Source organism: Phragmites australis, chromosome 24 (genome assembly GCF_958298935.1).
Source record: "Phragmites australis chromosome 24, lpPhrAust1.1, whole genome shotgun sequence".
Classification (NCBI taxonomy): domain Eukaryota; kingdom Viridiplantae; phylum Streptophyta; class Magnoliopsida; order Poales; family Poaceae; genus Phragmites; species Phragmites australis.
Window position 1 is genome coordinate 18,471,786 of NC_084944.1, and position 20,342 is coordinate 18,492,127.

Genomic DNA, 20,342 nt, shown 5'->3' on the forward strand with positions numbered 1-20,342 from the left:
ATTTGATTCGGATTCTACGGACAACATGATAATAAAACGGGTATAACTTTTGCATATGGAGTCCAATTGAAGTGCTCTTGGACTTACTAGAAAACTTATGATGAGACATTTCCAATGGATTTGATCCCACCTTTATATTCCTTAGAAATCATTCAGAGTCGATGAAATAATGTGTTGCATCACTGTTTCAGGTCATGTCGGGCCTTGTAAGCATGTCGGGGTTCAAGTCCAGGTTGTGTGCACCCCTCCCCATGGCCACACACCCTAGGTCGACCTTCACACATCCCCACGGCCACAAAACCCTAGTCGTTATAGTTTAGACTCGAGTTTTGCTTAGATTATTCCGTTTTAGACAGTTTTGTCGCTTGTTCGGTTTGTGGAACCCCAACTCGTGTTCTTCATTAGTAATTAGTAATATTTAGATTGCATCTACTGTGTTCTTTCTTGTGTTCTTGATTCGCTAGCAGGAAAAATCTTCTTTGTGAGGTCAACCATGTTCTACACAGTGGTTGCGAGGGTTCTCGATCCGTTTTGGTCGGAGCCTTTGAATCATCAACATCGGAACTCCACCAATCAACATATCTTACACCTTTCGAAAGATCGGGACATCCTTCCATCACATGGCTGTCGGGTTAGCACGGCGGTGGGGACACCATCGGAGACAGTGGAGGCAGACTGTAGGCGGGGGCGTCACGGCGAGAGCAGAGCAGAAGCAGAGGTGCGCTGAAGAAAGACGCGAGGAAGAAGACGAGTCAGAGGCCATTGGATCATCATCCATTGGTTCAAAACCGTCGACTGAGAGGATGCTAGTTTTCAGTCTAGCACGCACCAAATGTTCATGGTTCCACAAACTTCCGCCAATTCAACCAACGTCTCTGCTTAAGCCTGAATATTAGATTCACGCGTAAGATTTTTCGCTACAATAAGGAGAAGAAATCAGCATGAACCTCAATTCTGAAGATAGCTCCTTTTCCTAAAAAACATTATAGTTGCAACGATTCTAGATGGAATAATATTCAAATAATCATGAACGGAGGTCAGTTGGAATCAGTCTATTCAGTTAAACATGGCTGTGCAAGAATATTTTTTTTCATTAAGTATGGCTCATGTAATTTACCGGATAATTATGATAGTTAACGTTCTAGTGTGATGGTTGCTAGATTAAAAGAATTGGAATTATTGGGTTTAAATACCCTCTCCTCTCTCTTTGTTACATAGTTTATAGCATGTGTGCATTCTGAAAAATATTGTTTGCCTTGCATATGAACTAGAGTATGCAAAGATGGCCTTGACGGCTACATGTGCGCAAAGCTGGTGTATGTGTGCTGCAGCAGTGAATGCATGTAGTTAACGTGTTGGTGAAGAGGTCTCATTAATCACACGTGAACAGTGCAGGGCAGTTGCTTTTCGGTTGGTTAAGGGGTCACTAGGCGCCAATTCAAACAGGTGCTCATCCACTGAACTGATGTCCATTGGCTGTAAAGACGTCCTTCCATAAAGTATAAGACGGCATGTTCTTGGTTGCATCATCGACACAAGGCATTAAGCGCACACACACGATCAGCATGATGGGGCTCATGTCTTCCACGATCTGAGTGCTAATAAGAGACTAGTTTGTGTGTATATAAGCATGCATATGAAAGTGCTTGTTCTCTAATCATCAAGGGAAAACTAAACGATGAAGGAAGAGAGAAGAGAAAATACTTTACAATAGGTACTTTTCCATGATGATTTCCGTGGATCATGATCAAGGTATGTATGTCAAAATATTTAAGGGTTTAATCAAGTTTGTGCTTAAACGATCCTATCTAAATGTTTTCGCATTAAAGAATTTTCTTACAGGCTGTTGCATGATCAGTATTCTCACAGAACAAAGTTTTGCCCATGAGGCAAAGAAACAGGACAACTCTGACCCCAGCTCACAAAATTTACAGACTATTCTTGATAAGCTTTCAGAGTTAGGCTGGCAAGGCCTTTCATATCCAGGAGCACTTGGGCAGCACCAACGAGCCCTGCTTCTTCTGATCTGGCACCTCCTGAGTGCTGATTAACTTACACCACTCATACATTAATCCTCTGTTCCTATACCAATCAAGATAGCGCACACTGATTGACGAATTCCACTGCTGATGAATAATACAAATCACTTGGCATAAATGCAGTGTCAATCGCTTTCTCTGCACATAGGTAGAACCAACGTCATACGTATATCCAAACCTATCATCCTCTAATCCTCTATTATTACCCGAGTACACCAACAGGATGTCCACGGAAAAATAATGAAAAAAACTTAAGTATACGTACACCACATATCATAGGTACAGTTCCAAATAAACTCACCAGTGTTTGGCAGACATCTCTGTCTTAGGACTTCCAATTCCGAACCTTAAAATACAGCTTTAATAGTTTGAGTGCTCAGTTCTTCTTTAAAAGACTACCAGAGTAGGTTGCAGGGCACTCTCAAGTCTGTCTTACCTCATTATTTCCAACCACTAGAGTGCTCAGTTTTTCTTTAAAAGACTACCAAAGTTGCAGGGCACTCTTAAGTCTGTCTTACCTCATTATTTCCACCCACTAGAGTGCTCAGTTTTTCTTTAAAAAACTACAAGAGTAAGCTGCAGGGCACTCTCAAGTCTCAGCCTTACCTCATCATTTCTACCCACTAGCTGCAAATTGTTCACATAGGAAATTTGTTGGCAATCAGCATCAGCCTAGTAATTCAGAGATATTAGTCTATCAAATTATAATTCTAAACCATGAGAAACTGTGTTTGGATAGAGCAGTCAGGAGTGAATAATGATTAAAAAAATTGCTTGAGAAACTGTGTTTGGATAGCGCAGTTGCATACTCACAATTATGAGGACCATTTACCAATGAGTTTTAAAATTTTCACTTAAAAGGGAAAAGTGTACATAAGCCCCAAAGTGACATTAGCAACATTAATACCTTAGTTTCTCACCTACTGTCCAATTTGATGACAACGGTGTGCTGTGTCTTAGATCGGTTCTGCTTCCATTTCTTCAGTAATCTTTTGATCTATTTTGCCTGGAAAAACAATTACTCTGTTGTGTTCAGGCAAACTCAAGACAAGGGGCTTCCAGTTTTCCATTCTTTATTGAATGTAGCTCCAAATTCACCAGGAAACTGATTTATTCAATCGAAATAAAACACCTGCAATAGAAAATTTCTCTTTAAATGACAGACATGTTGGCAGAACGAAAATCCATCAGCAGCGGTTTTCAGCCCTGAGCCATTTTCCACACGGAAGGGGGAAAAATGGCCAGAGACAGTGACATTCATATGTAGACCACCTAGATCATGTTGCTTTCAGTCAACTATGCCGGATGTGTAGTTCTCTCACGACAACCGAGCATACTCTATATGTTTGTGCAGCAGAAAGCACTGCATGCCCACATGATATCATATGCCAACAATATTTTCAAGATCTTTCGACACTGAACCAGCAATGGTGATATGCATGCAATCCACACTACTGTTCCAAAAACTCATATTGTTTGTGGTATGCCTACTTTTCCTTCAAGAACACGCAGTTAGGTGTGGTGGCATCTCACTGCAGGATCAGAGGATGGCGCTTCTTCACTGGAAATCTACTCTCCGAAGCTTGCCGTTGCAGATGAGCTCATGGAAGAAGAACACTAGCCCATGCAAGAATTGGGCTGGCATCATATGTAGTCCCGTGCGCCATGGCAGCCACACGCCATGGGTTGTGACCAACGTCTCCCTGGTAAGCGCTGGGATCCATGGCCGGCTTGATGGTCTCAACTTCTCGGCGCTCCCCTTCCTCGCATACATTGATCTCAGCAGCAACATTCTCCATGGGACCATCCCTGGCAGCATCAACTCATTGTCAGCACTCTCCTACCTTGACCTCAGCAGCAACTGGCTGGATGGACAAGTGCCATATGAGATGGGTGAACTGCGGAGTCTCACTGTATTGGCGCTCCACTCCAACAATCTCACAGGTCACATCCCTGCATCCCTATGTAACCTGACAAGGTTAACTCAGCTTGTGCTTGGTCAAAACATGTTCTCCGGGAGTATCCCAATAGAGATAGGAAGGCTCGTCAACCTAGAGAATTTGCAGTTAAGCAACAACTTGTTGAGCAATGAGATACCTAGAACTGTTGGAAACTTGACAAAATTAGCCCTTTTGTATCTGTACGGTAATCAATTGTCAGGACATATACCATTTGAGATTGCTGGTCTATTGAATCTTACTGCGCTGGAGATTTCCTCTAACAACCTGACAGGCTCTATCCCTATATCATTGGGTAATCTAACGAGGTTAACTCTCCTTTACATTAATCAAAACATGGTCTCAGGTGCCATACCGGAGGAGATAGGAAGGCTTGCCAACCTGCAAATCCTAAACATCTACTTCAATAGCTTAAGTGGTGAGATACCCACGAGCCTTGGGAACTTGACAAAATTAGAAAGTTTGCAGCTTTGCGGAAACGGATTGTCAGGGTCTGTACCTTCAGAGCTAGGCAAGCTCATCAACTCGAAAGATATTGAGCTCTTCTGGAATAATCTCACCTCTCAAATCCCCATCTCATTAACCAATCTCACCATGCTAAACACACTCTATCTGCATCATAATGAAATGACAGGGCCATTTCCTGACGAAATTGGCAATCTAGTAAATCTGAAGCAGTTGACTTTGGCCAGTAACAAATTTCATGGCTCCATTCCCCCAAGCATAGGAAATCTTACAAACCTACAAGATGTAGACATTAGTGATAACAAATTAGCCAATTCCATACCCCATGGACTATGCAATCTAGTTAATCTCCAATATTTCCTCATGTTCACCAACCAGATTTCTGGCCTTATTCCTCCCTGTATAGTAAACCTTACAGAGCTAATAGAGTTGGGCCTTTCTGAAAATCCAATGACCGGTACAATACCCCATGATATTGGCAATCTAGTAAATATTGATATTTTGGGATTGAGTGAGAATCAATTGTTTGGATCAATTCCATCATCAATTGGCAACTTGAGCATGATGACAGTGTTAACGATGAACTTCAACCAATTGTCCGGTACTCTACCTCCAGAATTTGAAAATATCACAGGCTTAGTCACTCTTCAGTTAGGTTACAACTCCCTCTCAGGCCGTTTGCCCTCAAATGTATGTAAGGGTGGTCAGCTCGAGAAGTTCGGTGCTGATCACAACATGTTTGATGGCCCTATTCCAGGGAGCTTGAAGACATGCACGAGTCTGACTCGGGTTTTACTAGGCTGGAATCAACTCACAGGAGATATATCTCAACGATTTGGTGTTCATCCACGTCTCCAGTTCATGAACCTAATGTCTAACAATCTCACTGGAGAACTCTCACCAAACTGGGGGGCGTGCTTGAACCTATCTGTGCTCAATGTAGCAGAAAATTTTATCACTGGAACAATCCCTCCAGAACTGTCAGGGTTGTCCAAGCTAGGAGAGTTATTGCTCCATTCCAACCGACTAGCGGGAAGAATACCACCAGAGTTGGGTAACTTGACAAATTTATACAACCTTAGCTTGGCATCAAACCAATTATCAGGATCCATACCTTCTGAGCTGGGGCAACTGAGCAATCTGGAATATCTTGACATATCTGAAAACAATTTGAGTGGTCCAATACCAAAGTCGTTGGGAGGCTGCACCAAACTACTGCTCTTGAACATCAACAGCAACAGATTCAATGGAAATCTGCCAGATGAAATTGGAAATTTGGCAAGCCTCCAGAGCATGTTAGATCTCAGCAACAATAGACTCGATGGTGTGTTACCACAACAACTTGGAAGGCTGACGATGTTAATATACCTAAATTTGTCCCACAATCAGTTCAACGGAAGCATTCCATCCTCATTCGCAAGCATGCCCAGCCTTTCAACGCTCGATGTGTCGTACAACAACTTGGAAGGGCCACTACCAACAGGAGGCCTGTTTCGTAGTGCTTTGGTAGGCTGGTTTCTCCATAATGAAGGTTTATGTGGCAATCTCTCTGGACTGCCACCTTGTAATCCAGTTCCTGCATTCAATCGTCATAAAAAGAAGTTGCTTAGTTCCATCCTGGCGGTAGTCCTTCCCCTGTGTGCAGTTATTCTTTTAATAATTATTGGCACTACAATGTTTACCTGCAACAGGAGAAAATCGCAAGAAAGTGTGTCTATTGAAGGAAGAGATGTGTTCTCTGTTTGGAACTTTGATGGGAGGCTAGCATTTGAGGATATAATCAGGGCAACGGAAAATTTCGACGACAAGTATATAATTGGAGAAGGAGGTTACGGCAAGGTCTACATAGCACAGCTCCAAGATGGGAACCTGGTTGCTGTGAAGAAACTTCATCCCACTGAAGAAGAATTGATTGATGAAAGAAGGTTTCATAGTGAAATGGAAATCTTAGCACAAATCCGACAGCGAAGCATTGTCAAGCTTTATGGATCCTGCTCCCATCCAGAGTATAAGTTTCTTGTCTATGAGTACATTCAGCGGGGAAGCCTCCACATGATCTTAGAAAATGAGGAACTAGCCAATGAATTTGATTGGCAGAAGAGAGCTGCTCTTGTAGAAGATTTAGCTCAAGCGATATATTACTTGCACTACGACTGCAACCCACCTATAATTCATCGAGATATCACAAGCAACAACATCTTACTTGATACAAATTTCAAGGCATACGTCTCGGATTTTGGCACAGCAAGGATTCTGAAACCTGATTCATCAAACTGGAGTGCACTAGCAGGGACATATGGCTACATAGCTCCTGGTATGTACTATATACATTGTTCTCATAGCTAAAGTAATAAATTCTCAGTGATTACTAATTCCAGTGTTCTGGTTTGGTGCAGAGCTATCCTACACATCTGTTGTGACAGAGAAATGTGATGTCTATAGCTTTGGTGTGCTTGTTCTAGAGGTGGTAATGGGAAAGCATCCCAGGGATTTGTTACAAGCTCTTATGCCATCTATGGAGCAACATATACTGGTCAAAGAAATACTAGACCAACGACCTGCAGCACCAACAACAACAGAAGAGGAAAGCATAGTCCTTATTATCAAGGTGGCTTTTTCTTGCATGGAAGCTTCTCCTCAAGCAAGGCCAACAATGCAAGACTTATACCGGAGACTCACTCAACAAAACAATTCTAGCTCATGGTCGGTGCCTTTCAATGTTCTTACACTTGAGGAACTGAGGGATGCATAATGTGCTTCTAGAGATTATTTCTTCACAGCATTCTCTGAATAAGTATTTAGGTAAGGTTAAAGGTATATATTGTTGTGTTTGCAAATACACTGCTAAATTTATAATCTCATGGTTACACCATTTTCTATAAATTCGATGTCACACATCATATCTCACATGATGATTTTCCCTTTTTTTCCCTATCTTGTTAATGATTTGATCGACAAAAGTACACTTCTGTCTGCCTAATTTTATTTTTCTAGTCCTGACTTTTTAACAAGGTGAACACACCCTAACAGGATATGTTTAACACAAGTGAAGGAGCATTTGTACTGTTCCACTGTGAGTTAAAATAGATGCATTCCCCTCTTAAGTCTAGTGCCGCAAATGCATTCCCCTCTTATGCAGAGTGAACCATGATATGCTGACACCTAACTATTAGGTTATTGAAAGAAACATGTAGCATGTAGTCAATGATATTTCCCATCTATTTGCACTAGTCACAGTTAACTAATAGGAACATATTCTTTTTTTTGGTATAAATAAAGTTAAAAAACAAATCTGTACTTAGTGATGGAATAGCAATCCCCATTTCTGTCATCTATGGGCAACTAGTAATCAAACGAAAGTTCAAATCAGAAGTCTTTCCAATCATCCACGGGAAAGACGTTCGTGTGCCATTCCATTAATGCTGCAAAGAAGAGTTAGGTACAGGGCACAAATAATTCCACTCACTCAGATGCTAGCGGATTCCTAATACCAAGTCAACTAGCTACTGTCTTAAGACATACCTAAGCATTTAACAGAGTGAAGGTCGACACAGCCTAATTAGCTAGACAAGTACGCTTGCACTGCACAGGTAGAGAAAGTGATGCAAAATTTGACATTCGCGCTCAAATCCAAAGCAGCAAACCTGTGGTTGTGCCATTCCCATAGCCTTGGTCCGCTCTTGACCCCCCGCTTCTGCTCCCATCACTGCATTCCCCATTCTGGCAATTCGTCGAACACCTCAGGGGCATGACATGTTGCAGAAGCAGGGCTCAAATGCATCGGCATTCTCACGCTTCATCGAGTCTGCACACATCCAGTCACTATCAGTCTGTAATCTGTACTCGCGGTGGCCCAGGATCTGCCGTGTGTTGTCGCCACCATGCTCCGGTGCTGCATCAAAGGGAGGTAGGACGGCGAGGCCAGGAGCATCAACAGGTAGCATGGCTTAGTTATTCTGCGCCCAATTCCTTCAAAGAAAGTAAGCAACACATCTGACGTTGTGTCACTCCTCTAATGTTTCAACTTGAAGGGTGTTTCTCACCCCGTGCTGGCATTACGTCCAACCCATTGGGGGCAGTTTCGTTTCGAGCCAGTATGATCAGGAGCCAATTTTAATCCCAGTTTGAACGGTGGAGTTCTGAAAGCTGGGTCTGGGTGTGAGAGCTCAAGATGTGCGGATCTTGGGGTGGCCGGAGATGGAGAAGGGGACGGTGGAGGCCACATCTACGGGTGGAACCACCAGATGTTCCATGTGGGATACGGGAATCTCAGCCGCGCACGGAGGAGAAACATCCCTGGCGGCGAAGAATAGACGACAGTTGCCGGTGGACAGCAGCAGCCCCTACATAGTGGTTCGGACGTCCTGCCTCTGCATCCTACAAACTACCCAGTTCATGCCATTAGATAAGTACTTGATTTCCTTCCCCAATCACGTGCCCCTCCTAAACGACGCGCTCATCCGGGCGGTCTCCTGCTCTGCGTGCCCGCACTGACACGATCGAACCAACTCCAAGCAAGAACAAAACAGATGTCGAAGCAAATTGGGGAAAGTTCAACGAAGAACCCTAAGGAACGAGTTCATCGCCATCGCTATCCATAACTGTCAACTGGAATATGTCTGATACAATAGCAAGATGCCCCCTTCTCACCGTCCCGAGCTGGTTAAAGCATGTCCAGACGGGTTGCGATGGTTAAACGAAATTACTCGGGTTTAAACTACTTAACTGAAGTAATTCCGACAACAGCTAACTAAAGGAACGGTAAAACAAAGAGCAGCGCCCACAGCCGTAGATGGAGGCCGAAGCGGTAGAGATGCATCTTATCCGTTGATCATCATAGACTGGTCATGACAATACCCCCCCTCTGAAGAAGACACTTGCCCTCACGTGTGCTGAACTCTCTGAATTGTAGAATGAGAATTGCCGCTTCGAGGCCACCAGGCTTTCATAATCTTGGCATAGAAACTTGGAAAGACTGATCTGACAAATGTTTTGTCTTCCCACGTTGCATCTTCAAACGGTGTGTTCTCCCATTGCACGAGCCATTGTGTAACAACTGAATCACCTCTAGGCATTGCCCGAGTCTCCAGAACAACAGCCGGAGATGTCTTGACACGTCCATGGCGATCCACCATTGGTAGGTCAGAACAGGGAGCAGCATGAGGACCAACATGCCTTTTGAGCTGACTCACATGGAAAACATTATGAATTTGAGAGTGAGGAGGCAGCTGAAGCTTGTAGGCAACAGATCCAACTCTTTGCAGCACCAGAAAGGGTCCAAAGTACTTTGTAGAGAGCTTGAGAGAGTTTCTTAGCCCAAAAACAGCCTGCCTGTATGGTTGTAACCTCAAGTAAACCATGTCTCCCACCTGGAACTCTCTTTCTGTCCTCTTTAGATCAGCAAATTTCTTCATTCGAGCTTGTGCTTGGGACAAATTCAGTTCTAGTTGCTGGATCATATCTTGCTTTTCAGCTAAATAGTCTCTTGCTGGTGATTCTGGCCCTGGGACGGAGATTTCACTTATGAGAGGTGGTGGAAATCCATATAATGCTTGGAAGGGGGTACACTTGAGTGAGCTATGATAATTTGTATTATACCACCATTCGGTCAAGGACAACCAATAGCTCCATCTTTTGGGTTCACTGAAGGACATGCACCTTAGATAATTCTCCAAGCATTGATTTACCCGCTCAGTTTGACCATCACTTTGAGGGTGGTAAGAAGAACTGAGCTTGAGTGAGACCTTGAGGGACTTGAAGAGGGATTGCCAAAAGTCACTAGTGAAGATTCGGTCTCTGTCAGAAACTATAGCAGTAGGGAGACCATGTAGCTTGAGAATATTATCCAGGAATACTTGGGCAACTCCAGGAGCAGTGATAGGGTGTGATAGTGGCACAAAATGGGAATACTTAGTGAGTCTATCAACTATCACCATAATTATGTCCTGTCCATTGGATTTAGGCAAACCCTCAATGAAATCCATTGAAATTTGAGACCAAGCCATGTCAGGTATGGGCAAGGGATCCAAGAGGCCTGGATAATGGCAGTTTTCTCCTTTGGCTCGCTGGCATACAGGACAGACAATGACAAAGGTTTCAATTAACTTTTTCATGGCTGGCCAATGGAATAATCTTTTCACTCTTTGGTATGTGGCTGCAATTCCAGAGTGTCCACCTACAGCAGAAGTGTGTAAAGCAGATAAAATATGGTTCTGGAGGTTTGTATCATGTCCCACATGAATCCTTCCCTTGTATCTTAAAATTCCAGAGTGAAGTGTGTATGCAGAAGATGGGTCAGGTGCCACTGCTAGCTGTGTCAGCGGCTGTTGACATTGGGGATCTTCTAAATAGCTCTTCTGTATATCTGCAACCCAAAGTGGCTACACAACCGAGATAGCTTGACATTCATGTTGTCTCCTTGACAAGGCATCTGCCACCTTGTTGTCCCTGCCCTTTTTATACTCAATTATGTAGTCCAATTACAGAAGCTTGAGCATAAGCTTGTGTTGAAAGCCCTCTGTCAATCTTTGCTCTGCAATAAATTTTAAACTTTGTTGGTCAGTTTTGATAATCAGTTGAGAACCCAGAAAATAGTGTCTCCACTTCTTGATAGCTTCTAGAATAGCCAAGGCCTCTTTATCATAGGTTCACAGTGCTTGAGCCTTTTTGCCAAGTGCTTTGCTAAAATAAGCAATAGGCTGTCCCTTTTGCATTAACACTGCCCCAATGCCCACTCCACTTGCATCAGTCTCAACTGTAAAGGGTAGAGAAAAGTCAGAAAGAGTGAGTACAGGTGCTGTTACCAGCTTGTGTTTGATTTCCTCAAATGCAGCAGACTGTTCCTTTCCCCAGTTAAATGCGTTCTTTTTAAGCATGTTATGTAGTGGCCTGCAGATAATTCCAAAGTTCTTGACAAATCTTCTGTAATATCCAGCCAACCCCAGGAAACTCCTGAGTTGAGAGATATCTGTAGGAATTGGCCAATCAAGCACTGCTGCAATATTTGCTTTATCAGTGGATAAACCTGCAGAATCAATTACATGGCCAAGGTATTCCACCTGCTGAACTCCAAAGATACATTTGGATTTTTTTGCTGTCAATTTGTTCTCCAACAATTTCTGCAACACAGCTCTTAAATGTTCCATGTGCTTGTCTAAGGAGTTGCTGTATACCAAGATGTCATCAAAGAATATTAAGACAAACTTTCTTAAGCAATCAGCAAAAACAGTGTTCATCATTGATTGAAATGTGGAAGGAGCATTTGTAAGACCAAAGGGCATAACCAAGAACTCATAATGGCCTATATGTGTTCTAAATGCTGTTTTTGAGATGTCTTGCTCATTCATCAATATTTGGTGAAATCCAGATCTGAGGTCCAATTTGGAGAAGTATTTAGCACCACTTAACTCATCAAATAAGTCATCAATAACCGGTATAGGAAACTTATTTTTGATGGTCAGGTCATTGAGCTGCCTGTAGTCAACACAGAATCTCCAGGAGCCATCCTTTTTCCTAGCCAAAACTGATGGAGATGAATAAGGACTCTCACTAGGACGTATTAGCCCTTGCTACAGCATTTGTTTAACCAACCTTTCAACCTCATCCTTCTAGTGGTGTGGGATTCGATAAGGTCTTATGCTGGGTGGGATGCTGCCTGGCTTGAGGGGAATTGAATGTACACAATTTGTTTTGGGTGGCAGCCCATTGGGTTCAGCAAAAACTTCTGCAAATTCTTCCAGCAATAGCTGAATACCTTGCTCCTGAGAATTTTCCTCTTGTATGTCTTGTGGTACCAGCTTGAGGTGAAGGACATACCCCAATACTCCTTTGAGCAGCATCTTTGTAAAGTCATGAGCTTCCATGAAGTAACACTGGTCAGTTGTGGTACAATCAGAAAATGAAACTTGTCTGACCCCATCCTTGTTGATGGTAAGCACCCTTTGTTTCAGATCCATCCCAATTGGGCTATGCATGTATATCCAATCACACCCAAGTATTACATCATAGTTCTTCAATTCTAGCAGCTGGAAAGGGTTATCAAATTTTTCCTGGAAAACCAAATATGGGCAGTGCTGTACATGACCTCCAGATAGCAGCTCCCCACCCCCAGCAACTTTGACAGTTTGTAGGCTTGTTAGCTGAATATGGCAACCAGCTTTGTTAGCAAAAGTAACATCAAGAAAACTGTGTGTGCTACCGTTGTCAACCAAGGTCAATGCTCTTTTTCCCCCAATCACTATTGGTAGGCAAAAAGTGGCTACAGTCCTGGTCCCCATGACGGCTTGTTTCGAAATTTGCATTAGTGTGGATGGGTTGTTCAAAGTGTCTTCAGTATGAGATGGAAGACCTTCTTGCTCCTCATTAGAGTGTGGTGGATCAGCAGGCTCCAATGAAATGGCATTTGCAGCATTGTGATAGAACTTACACTTTTGCTTATGTTTGGGAGTCCAAGGGGCTGCACATTTCCAGCAAGTTCCAGGCTCTTTAGGCTTAGTTGCAATATCTGGTAGTTTATCGGATTTTTGAAATCCTTCAAGCTTGTAAGGAGTACTGCTGGATTGTGTTGTCTTTGGCTGTGATCTGCTCAATCCAACACCTTGGGGTGGGTTATGTCTCCTGCTCAATGCTGCCTTTTCCAAATCTTTAGCAATTACATATGCTTCACCCAGTGTTTGAGGCTTGTGTGGCTTCAGATGGTGCTTAATTTGATCTTTCAGACCCCTCACAAAGCATCGAACATAGTAGTCTTGGAGACTAGGATGTAAACGTTGCATTCCTGCCATGAGCTCCTCAAATTTGTTGATGTAGCCGGTCACACTGGATTCTTGAGACAAAGAGTGAAATATCTCAACCACATCATACACACTGTATTCTGCAAATCGGTTACAAACCAATGTGCAAAACTGGAACTAGCGTAGCTGACGAGAGGAGACTCTGAGACCACACCACCAATGCTCAGCTCGACCAGTGCAATGCAAGGTAGCTAGGGACACCCACATATCTTGAGGTACTGTAGCTAGGTCAAAATACTTTTCACACTGCCTAGTCCATCCAATAGGATTATCACCATTGAAAGTGGGGAAATCCAGCTTGGGTCGAGCAATAGAAATGCTGAAAGAATTGTCAGGTTGTTTGAATTGTGCCTGGTGGTGTCTAAAGTGTTCAGAAGGGCGAGCATGAAGTGGAACATAGGTGTTGGGATTGCTGACTCTGCTATGAGAATGCAGATGTGTAGCAGTCAGCCTGTCCTGATCAAGCTCATTATCGTGCTGATGCTTAGGGGGCAAATCAATGTACACAACACCAAAGGGTGGGTGATGGGTTGGGATTGCAGAAGCATCAGTGTCCTGTCTGCCCTCAACTAGAGTCTTCCCAGACTTCTCCACCAAAGTGGCTCTTGCCAACTCCTTTTCAACCACATCTCGGTCAGATTGGAGAGTAATTGTATCTAGGTTGGAACCGTTTACCTGATTGTTGCGCTCCTTGATGTATCTGGCCAATTCCAACATTGAGGACTGCATAGTGGACTTCATGTCATCCATTTGCTCCCGCATAAGAGAGACGTTGAGCTCAATTCTGCCACTCTTGCCTTCAATTCAAGCATCTCGTCTTGCAAGGTTTCCACGAACCCTTGGCTATATCCATCCAAATCTTCCTGACTGGTGATGCCCGTGACTGAAGCTACCGCTGCAGCAGCCGCCGCCTTGGTAGTGCGAGTCATAACACCACCGTTGAAGCTGATCAGTTCAGGAAATCCCTCCCCGTGCAAATCCGCTCCGAATCATCTACCGCCGCCTAGATTGGAGGAACTTGATCGAGGGATTTTACACTCAAAAGAACTGAGCAACACAAACCAAGGTCCAATCTACCGCCGTCACCACCACGGGCTCCAAACCGATCCAAGCTCCAGGAATTTTACACCCGAACGATGCCGAGCAACCCTCGCTGGATCGATTTCGCCGCTAATTTGGCCGAAGATCGCAAAGCTCTGATACCCTTGACACGATCGAACCAACTCCAAGCAAGAACAAAACAGATGTCGAAGCAAATTGGGGAAAGTTCAACGAAGAACCCTAAGGAACGAGTTCATCGCCATCACTATCCATAACTGTCAACTGGAATATGTCTGATACAATAGCAAGATGCCCCCTTCTCACCGCCCCGAGCTGGTTAAAGCATGTCCAGACGGGTTGCGGTGGTTAAACGAAATTACCCGGGTTTAAACTACTTAACTGAAGTAATTCCGACAATAGCTAACTAAAGGAACTGTAAAACAAAGAGCAGCGCCCATAGCCGTAGATGGAGGCCGAAGTGGTAGAGATGCATCTTGTCTGTTGATCGTCATAGACTGGTCATGACACGCACCTAGCGCTCCCGCTCTACGCTCACCTCCTCCACGCGGACCTCCTTCACACCCCGCGCACCCTCCCGTCCCTCCTCAAGTCGATTGCCCTGTCCCCCGCCACCCCGGGCGTGACCAGGCTCACGCTCGCCGTGCACGCCCACGTCGTCAAGCTCGCCCTGGTGGGGTTCCACCTCGTGAACAACGTGCTCATCCACGTCCACGCGGGTCTCCTCGGTCGGCTAGCCGACGGGCATTCAACTCCTGCGGACATCGATGCCTCCACATTCAACACGCTGATCACGGCCTACGTGAGGGCTGGGGCGGGTCGCTGACGCCCGGGCGCTATTCGACAAAATGCCTGCGAGGAATGCTGTGTCTTGGAGTGCCATGGTGAATGGGTGTGTACAGGCTGGGGATAGGAGGGAGGCGCTGGGGATGTCTGCACAGATGCAGGCTGAGGGTGTCTGCCCGGACGACATGGTGCTCGTGGCGTGTGCACAGCTCGGGGCGCTGGAGCAAGGGAAGTGGGTGCATGTTACCTTAAGGCAAATGGCTTAGGATCACCGTGTTTCTGGGTACAACTTTGGTTGATATGTATGCCGAGTGTGGTGAGGTGCAGCTTTCGTTGGAGGTATTTGAGAGAATGAAGGACAAGAATGTGCTGGCTTGGACTACTATGATAAAAGGCCTGGCAATGCATGACAGAGGTTCAGAGGCATTCAACGCTCTTCTCGCGAATGGAGAGCTCAGGTGTCAAGCCGGATGACATTGCCTTCATCGGCACATTGTGTGCATGCACACATGCTGGGTTGGATGACAAGGGTCGGCAACTTTTCGATTCCATTGTGAGGAAGTATGGCATTACACTAAAGATTGAGCACTATGGATGCATGGTAGAACACCTTGCTCGAATCGATTAAACCTTCTTGCTCGAATCGCATAGCGATGGGCATGAGATGCTCACTCAGAAGATAAAGTGCAAATGGCTCAACCAATAACAAAATTTGATGGTAGGTTGCACTTATTTCAATACTTTTGTCCTATGGAGTGGCTACTGTCATAACGTTGTGGTTCTTGTGTCCGGCCGGTGCTGCACGGTCCTTGGCCCGGGGGGCCTATAGTTCTATTAGTTGACCTAAGTAGTAATAAAGAGTGTAAACTCCTTAATACTACTAGTTCTCTTAGTGTACTAATTAGGAGTAGAAATCTACTCCTAAATAGTACTTATTCTTTAGGTGTACTAATAATGAGTATCAACTCATTATTAGGACTAGTTCTATTCTATTAGTGGGCATCCCCTTGGCAAGAGGATGGGTGGCCTCTATTCGTACCTCATTCTGGATAGAGGCCTCGCAGGCGCTTCGGGGTCTTACCATCCCTCGAGTCTAATCTTGGGATGGCGCTATGGCAAGGTCCCTAATCCCTAAGGTCGGGATTCCCTCTATTGAGGGATTCCCTCTATTGAGGTCGGGATTCCCGGAGGGATTCCCTCGATCGAGATTCTCCTCGCCATAGTCCTTCCCCGCTCGGCCGCCTCGAATGCTGCAGCGTACGCTTCCTCCCTCTCCCCATGATTTGATGTTGTGCGCCTCTTGGCCGGGACGGATCCCCGCCGTGATTTCTCACTAGGTGTCTTAAGAATTAGATTGGTTTTAGAGGATTTAACAATATTATCGTGTGCAAATTTTTAGCTCCCGTTACAACGCAAGGGCAGTGAACTAGTTACCTAAAAAGTGGCATCGTTTATTTGTTACTTTAGCCTACAGATATATATTTAAATGGTTTTACATAAATAACATCTTAATCAAAAGATCAATCTTTTAAGTAATAAATTATCAATTTATACCATCAATTATAAGATCACACACAAACATACTTATAATCTCTAGATTACAAGCCACATCAATAACAAATACTAATATAGGAGTAGGGTAGCTACTCGGTCCCTGCGAGCTCCAACCTACATAAACTCCCTTACTTGCATTGTCGTTTCTGATATCATTACATAAATCTTGTGGTCCGTGACTAAAAATTTGATCGAATTATCAATAATACTTTTATATTAAGACAGTTCTATTAAACTCTGTGCCTCCTCGCATCATTGCAATGAAGCCACTTCTTGTGACTACAACTTTGGCCGAATCGTCAACAAGACATGTATACTTCCCTGAACAGAGGCGTCTAGTGCGCGTACTTAGGACAACAAGCGCGTGCACACACACCAAATAAAAAAGATGCACAACTTTACTATCACGGTACTTTTCCGAGTCAGCTGACCTGTGATTGACAACACATATTTGTCATAAGACCTATTGGGGATGATCTCTCATACCCTTCGGATAGTAAATTAAAGTTTGTCGGTGGTTGAGCACTGATAAATATTGCAGTTGTGTTTCAGTAAGTGTAGGTGAAGGCTCTGACGGACCTTCGGTCGGAGGCCGAAGGTCAATCCAGGACGCCATCTGCCAGCATAGGCGAAGGCTCTGGCGTGCCTTCGATCGGGGTCGAAGGTCGACCTGCGGCTGATCAGGATAGGCAAAGATACTGGCGAACCTTCGGGTGGAGACCGAAGGGTGACCCGCGGTGCAGCTCTGGGACTGGCCGAAGGTGCCTGGTGGGTGTTGAAGCTTGCGTAGTCGCTCAGGGTATAGTTGTAATTACGTAGATGTACTTGATGGTACCATAATACCTCCGAATATGTCGGGAATGTGGCAGTTAAGGATGAAACTGTAAATCCTAGCGTTGAGTGGTTGAGTACGGGCTATAAATAGGATAGTACTGTAACTGAGGTGACAGAGGAATTAAAATTATTTTATCCTCTAAACACGTGTCACACTCTAAAGCTTTCGACATCACCTCTAAACGAAAGCTTTCCTTATTTAGGGACTTAGGTTCCAACAAGACCTATTGCACACGTTAAGAAAAGCACAGCTTTGATTGTTTGGGTGCTCTACTTTTTCCAAGTCAAGGTCGCCAGTGTAATCTACAACCGATCGATTGCACAGGGAATACCAACTATCTCGAAAGTCCGATTTTGTCCCTCGATAAAACCGGACAACTTGAATCCTTGAACTATACTCGAAGAAGGTGGTTTTAGCTGATCTCCTCCTCCAGCTGTAACGGGCTCGCCGAGCAGTTCCTCGCCACTGCTGCTACAATCCCCGTCGAAGATGATGCCTGCTGCACTGAGTGCTTGCCCTCGTTGCCGGACGGATTCGACGGCTTGCCGCATTTTGTTCACAGGGGACAGAAATCAGTTGGCAATCAGCATCTCGGTTTGCTGTGTTTTTCACCCGCTACTAAGTTTGAACATGAAGGTTTCATGTGTTTTTACGTCATTTTTCACCATAAATCCTTCAGTAATGTATTGATCTATTCTTGCCTGCAAAAACAGTCACTCTGTTAAGTGTTACTCCTAAGTACAGGAAACCTGAAGACAAGTTGCTTCCATGGAAATAAAGTGAGATTTATCAAAAAAAAATCATGGACCACATAACAGACTAGTTGCTGCCTATTTTTTTTATGCAGTATGCAACTTTGATCGATTTTTAGTTTCTCCCAGTACATATACTGAAAATGTAAGTGAAGCAAGAACACATAATAAAAAAAATTCTGAAAAATGCACATGTCATAGGAGACTCAGCACTGATGTACAGCACAAACAAATCGTACCAAAGGAAAAGTTGCAACACATATTTGTAGCTGTTCAATAAAAAGGTATTTCATTCCTCCATTGCATAGCAAGTAGCTGTTCACAATTTCAATAGTTCACTAGCACACACATCTCTCCTACCGGGGACCGTGGTGAGCATCATGGATACGTTAAGTTCTCCATGCGCGATACACTAACATTTGGGATGGGGGGAGCGAGGCCACTTGGAGATGCAATTTGACAAGCCCCCATTAACCAAACTAACTACCCAGCGTCCATCTATTAATCTAGTTACTAGTTTAATGCCCGTGAGTTGTACCGGACACCGAAATTTTCACGAGATTATAATGTTGATTGGGTAAAACTAATGCAAATTAACACCACACAACCAATCATCAGCTGGATCAACTCCATCATGAAGGGTGTATGCTTCACCAAGAATGCATTCCATATTTTTAAGCTCAATATAATCTCATTATAAAATATAAATAGTAATTGAAGCTAACATTAAGAACCTCCATACAAGGCAATTATTATAAAGTCAAAGCTAACATTCAACACAACCATTCTAAAGTAAAGACAATACTTGTCACTGATCAACCATATATTAAGGACTTCCGCATTGATGATAACACCACACATCCTTGTAACTTGTCCACGATCAAGTTCGTAGGCCCATGCCAGATAACACCACGAACGAAAACCCATTATTGGTCCAGCTATTAAACACTTGGATGCTGAACTTCCCAAAACAATTATGCATCAAACTAGGGTATGAATAAGTCCTCAAAAGCAGCTATTAAGCACTGTATTGAAATAAGCCCATGACTAATTGTTCTTTCTAAACTGTATTCTACGACCATCGGCGAGAAATGCTGAATTGTGGTTGTCCTTATACCCTCCCCAATCTGAAATAAGTGTTGTCTAAGATATCGATACGGTCTCCAAAATATAACTTTGACTATTTCTTTTTGTTGTAATATATTAATAAAATATAGTAAAAATATACTATTATGAAATTACTCTTCGAGAAAAATCTACTCATGTCATTTTTAAGTATCCAAACTCAATACATAAAAGATAATTTATAGCCAAAGTTTCAAACAGAAAACATACTTATTTTGGATTGAAGGGTGTACTAAGGAGATGAGGTCAAAACAATGTCATCATCCAGCTGGCGTGCATAACAAAAGATCAGCATTAGTGGTTTTCAAATGCTACTTACCCTAGAGTTGGCCAAATGGGTCAGCACGCGGCTACCTTCCAGAATATTTTGTTTCGGAGAATCCCTCTATTATTTGGTGCTACGACTGGCAGCACTCCTTGTAGAGCACACCATCCTCCATTGCTGTTCTGACCCTATTGTTCTCCTGGTCGGTGGGGCTCCCCATCACCTTTTAGCGCTTCGCGGCAGTGGCTATGTTCTGATGTCCCAGGACCCGTCCTTGAGCTTGCGGTTTGGTGTGGGAGCCGTCGATCGAGTCAGGTAGTTAGGTGTGGGAGCAGGGCTCCGCCTGTCGAGTTGTCGGGTTGTCCTGATCGAGGTGCTAGTAGGGCATAGTTGCTTGCGGGGTAGCGTTGTTTGGTGTGGATACTATTTATTGTGTGGTTGCTGGATTGTAGTTGCTTTCTGTACCTTCGTTGTCCTATGGGGGGTTTGGGGTTTCTTTATTTCTTCTTTGTCCTGCACGTGAGCTGGGCTGCGTGGGTTGTATTGCAGTGCTTGTTAACGTTTTCGGACCGATTTTCCTTATAAACTAGGTCACTTTTTCTTTTTAATACAATAACACGTAGCTCTTCTGCGTGTTCGAAAAAAAAAATAGCTACTATAATTCCAGTATGTGGTACTCTTCTTCTTACAATTATTCGCACTAATCTTCTGA

General features: G+C 43.9%; 2 protein-coding genes across 7 annotated transcripts; both read left to right on the forward strand.

The window, feature by feature from the left end:
• Positions 1–3,287: 3,287 nt before the first annotated feature.
• LOC133907878 (MDIS1-interacting receptor like kinase 2-like) lies at positions 3,288–8,673 on the forward strand. Of its 6 annotated transcripts, none has more exons than XR_009908046.1 (4): positions 3,425–6,776; positions 6,859–7,264; positions 8,320–8,442; positions 8,586–8,673. XR_009908046.1 is itself a non-coding variant. In XM_062349975.1 (3 exons), exons 1-3 carry the CDS (start codon positions 3,425–3,427, stop codon positions 7,212–7,214), a joined length of 3,600 nt encoding a protein of 1,199 aa, XP_062205959.1. In that variant the 5' UTR covers positions 3,288–3,424; the 3' UTR covers positions 7,215–7,369. The 6 variants fall into 6 exon arrangements, 4 of the variants coding, with proteins under 4 accessions (XP_062205959.1, XP_062205958.1, XP_062205960.1 ...); XR_009908045.1 differs by having other exon boundaries at positions 8,320–8,399; positions 8,494–8,598; XM_062349975.1 differs by lacking the exons at positions 8,320–8,442; positions 8,586–8,673 and having other exon boundaries at positions 3,288–3,469; positions 3,578–6,776; positions 6,859–7,369.
• A 5,454-nt stretch (positions 8,674–14,127) lies between these two features.
• LOC133907229 (pentatricopeptide repeat-containing protein At5g66520-like) lies at positions 14,128–15,365 on the forward strand. Its single transcript, XM_062349237.1, has 3 exons — positions 14,128–14,169; positions 14,810–15,115; positions 15,216–15,365. The coding sequence occupies exons 1-3, from the start codon at positions 14,128–14,130 to the stop codon at positions 15,363–15,365; spliced, it is 498 nt and encodes a 165-aa protein (XP_062205221.1).
• Positions 15,366–20,342: the final 4,977 nt, after the last annotated feature.

What these genes read in the sequence shown, in the direction of transcription:
- LOC133907878 (XM_062349974.1), top strand. Translation starts at nt 3,425, where the DNA reads ATGCCAACAATATTTTCAAGATCTTTCGACACTGAACCAGCAATGGTG. An exon ending in ATATGGCTACATAGCTCCTG is followed by an intron (nt 6,777 to 6,858) that starts GTATGTACTATA and finishes GGTTTGGTGCAG; the next exon opens with AGCTATCCTACACATCTGTT.
- LOC133907229 (XM_062349237.1), top strand. Translation starts at nt 14,128, where the DNA reads ATGCCCGTGACTGAAGCTACCGCTGCAGCAGCCGCCGCCTTG. An exon ending in CTGCAGCAGCCGCCGCCTTG is followed by an intron (nt 14,170 to 14,809) that starts GTAGTGCGAGTC and finishes TGATCGTCATAG; the next exon opens with ACTGGTCATGACACGCACCT. An exon ending in ACACGCTGATCACGGCCTAC is followed by an intron (nt 15,116 to 15,215) that starts GTGAGGGCTGGG and finishes GGGTGTGTACAG; the next exon opens with GCTGGGGATAGGAGGGAGGC.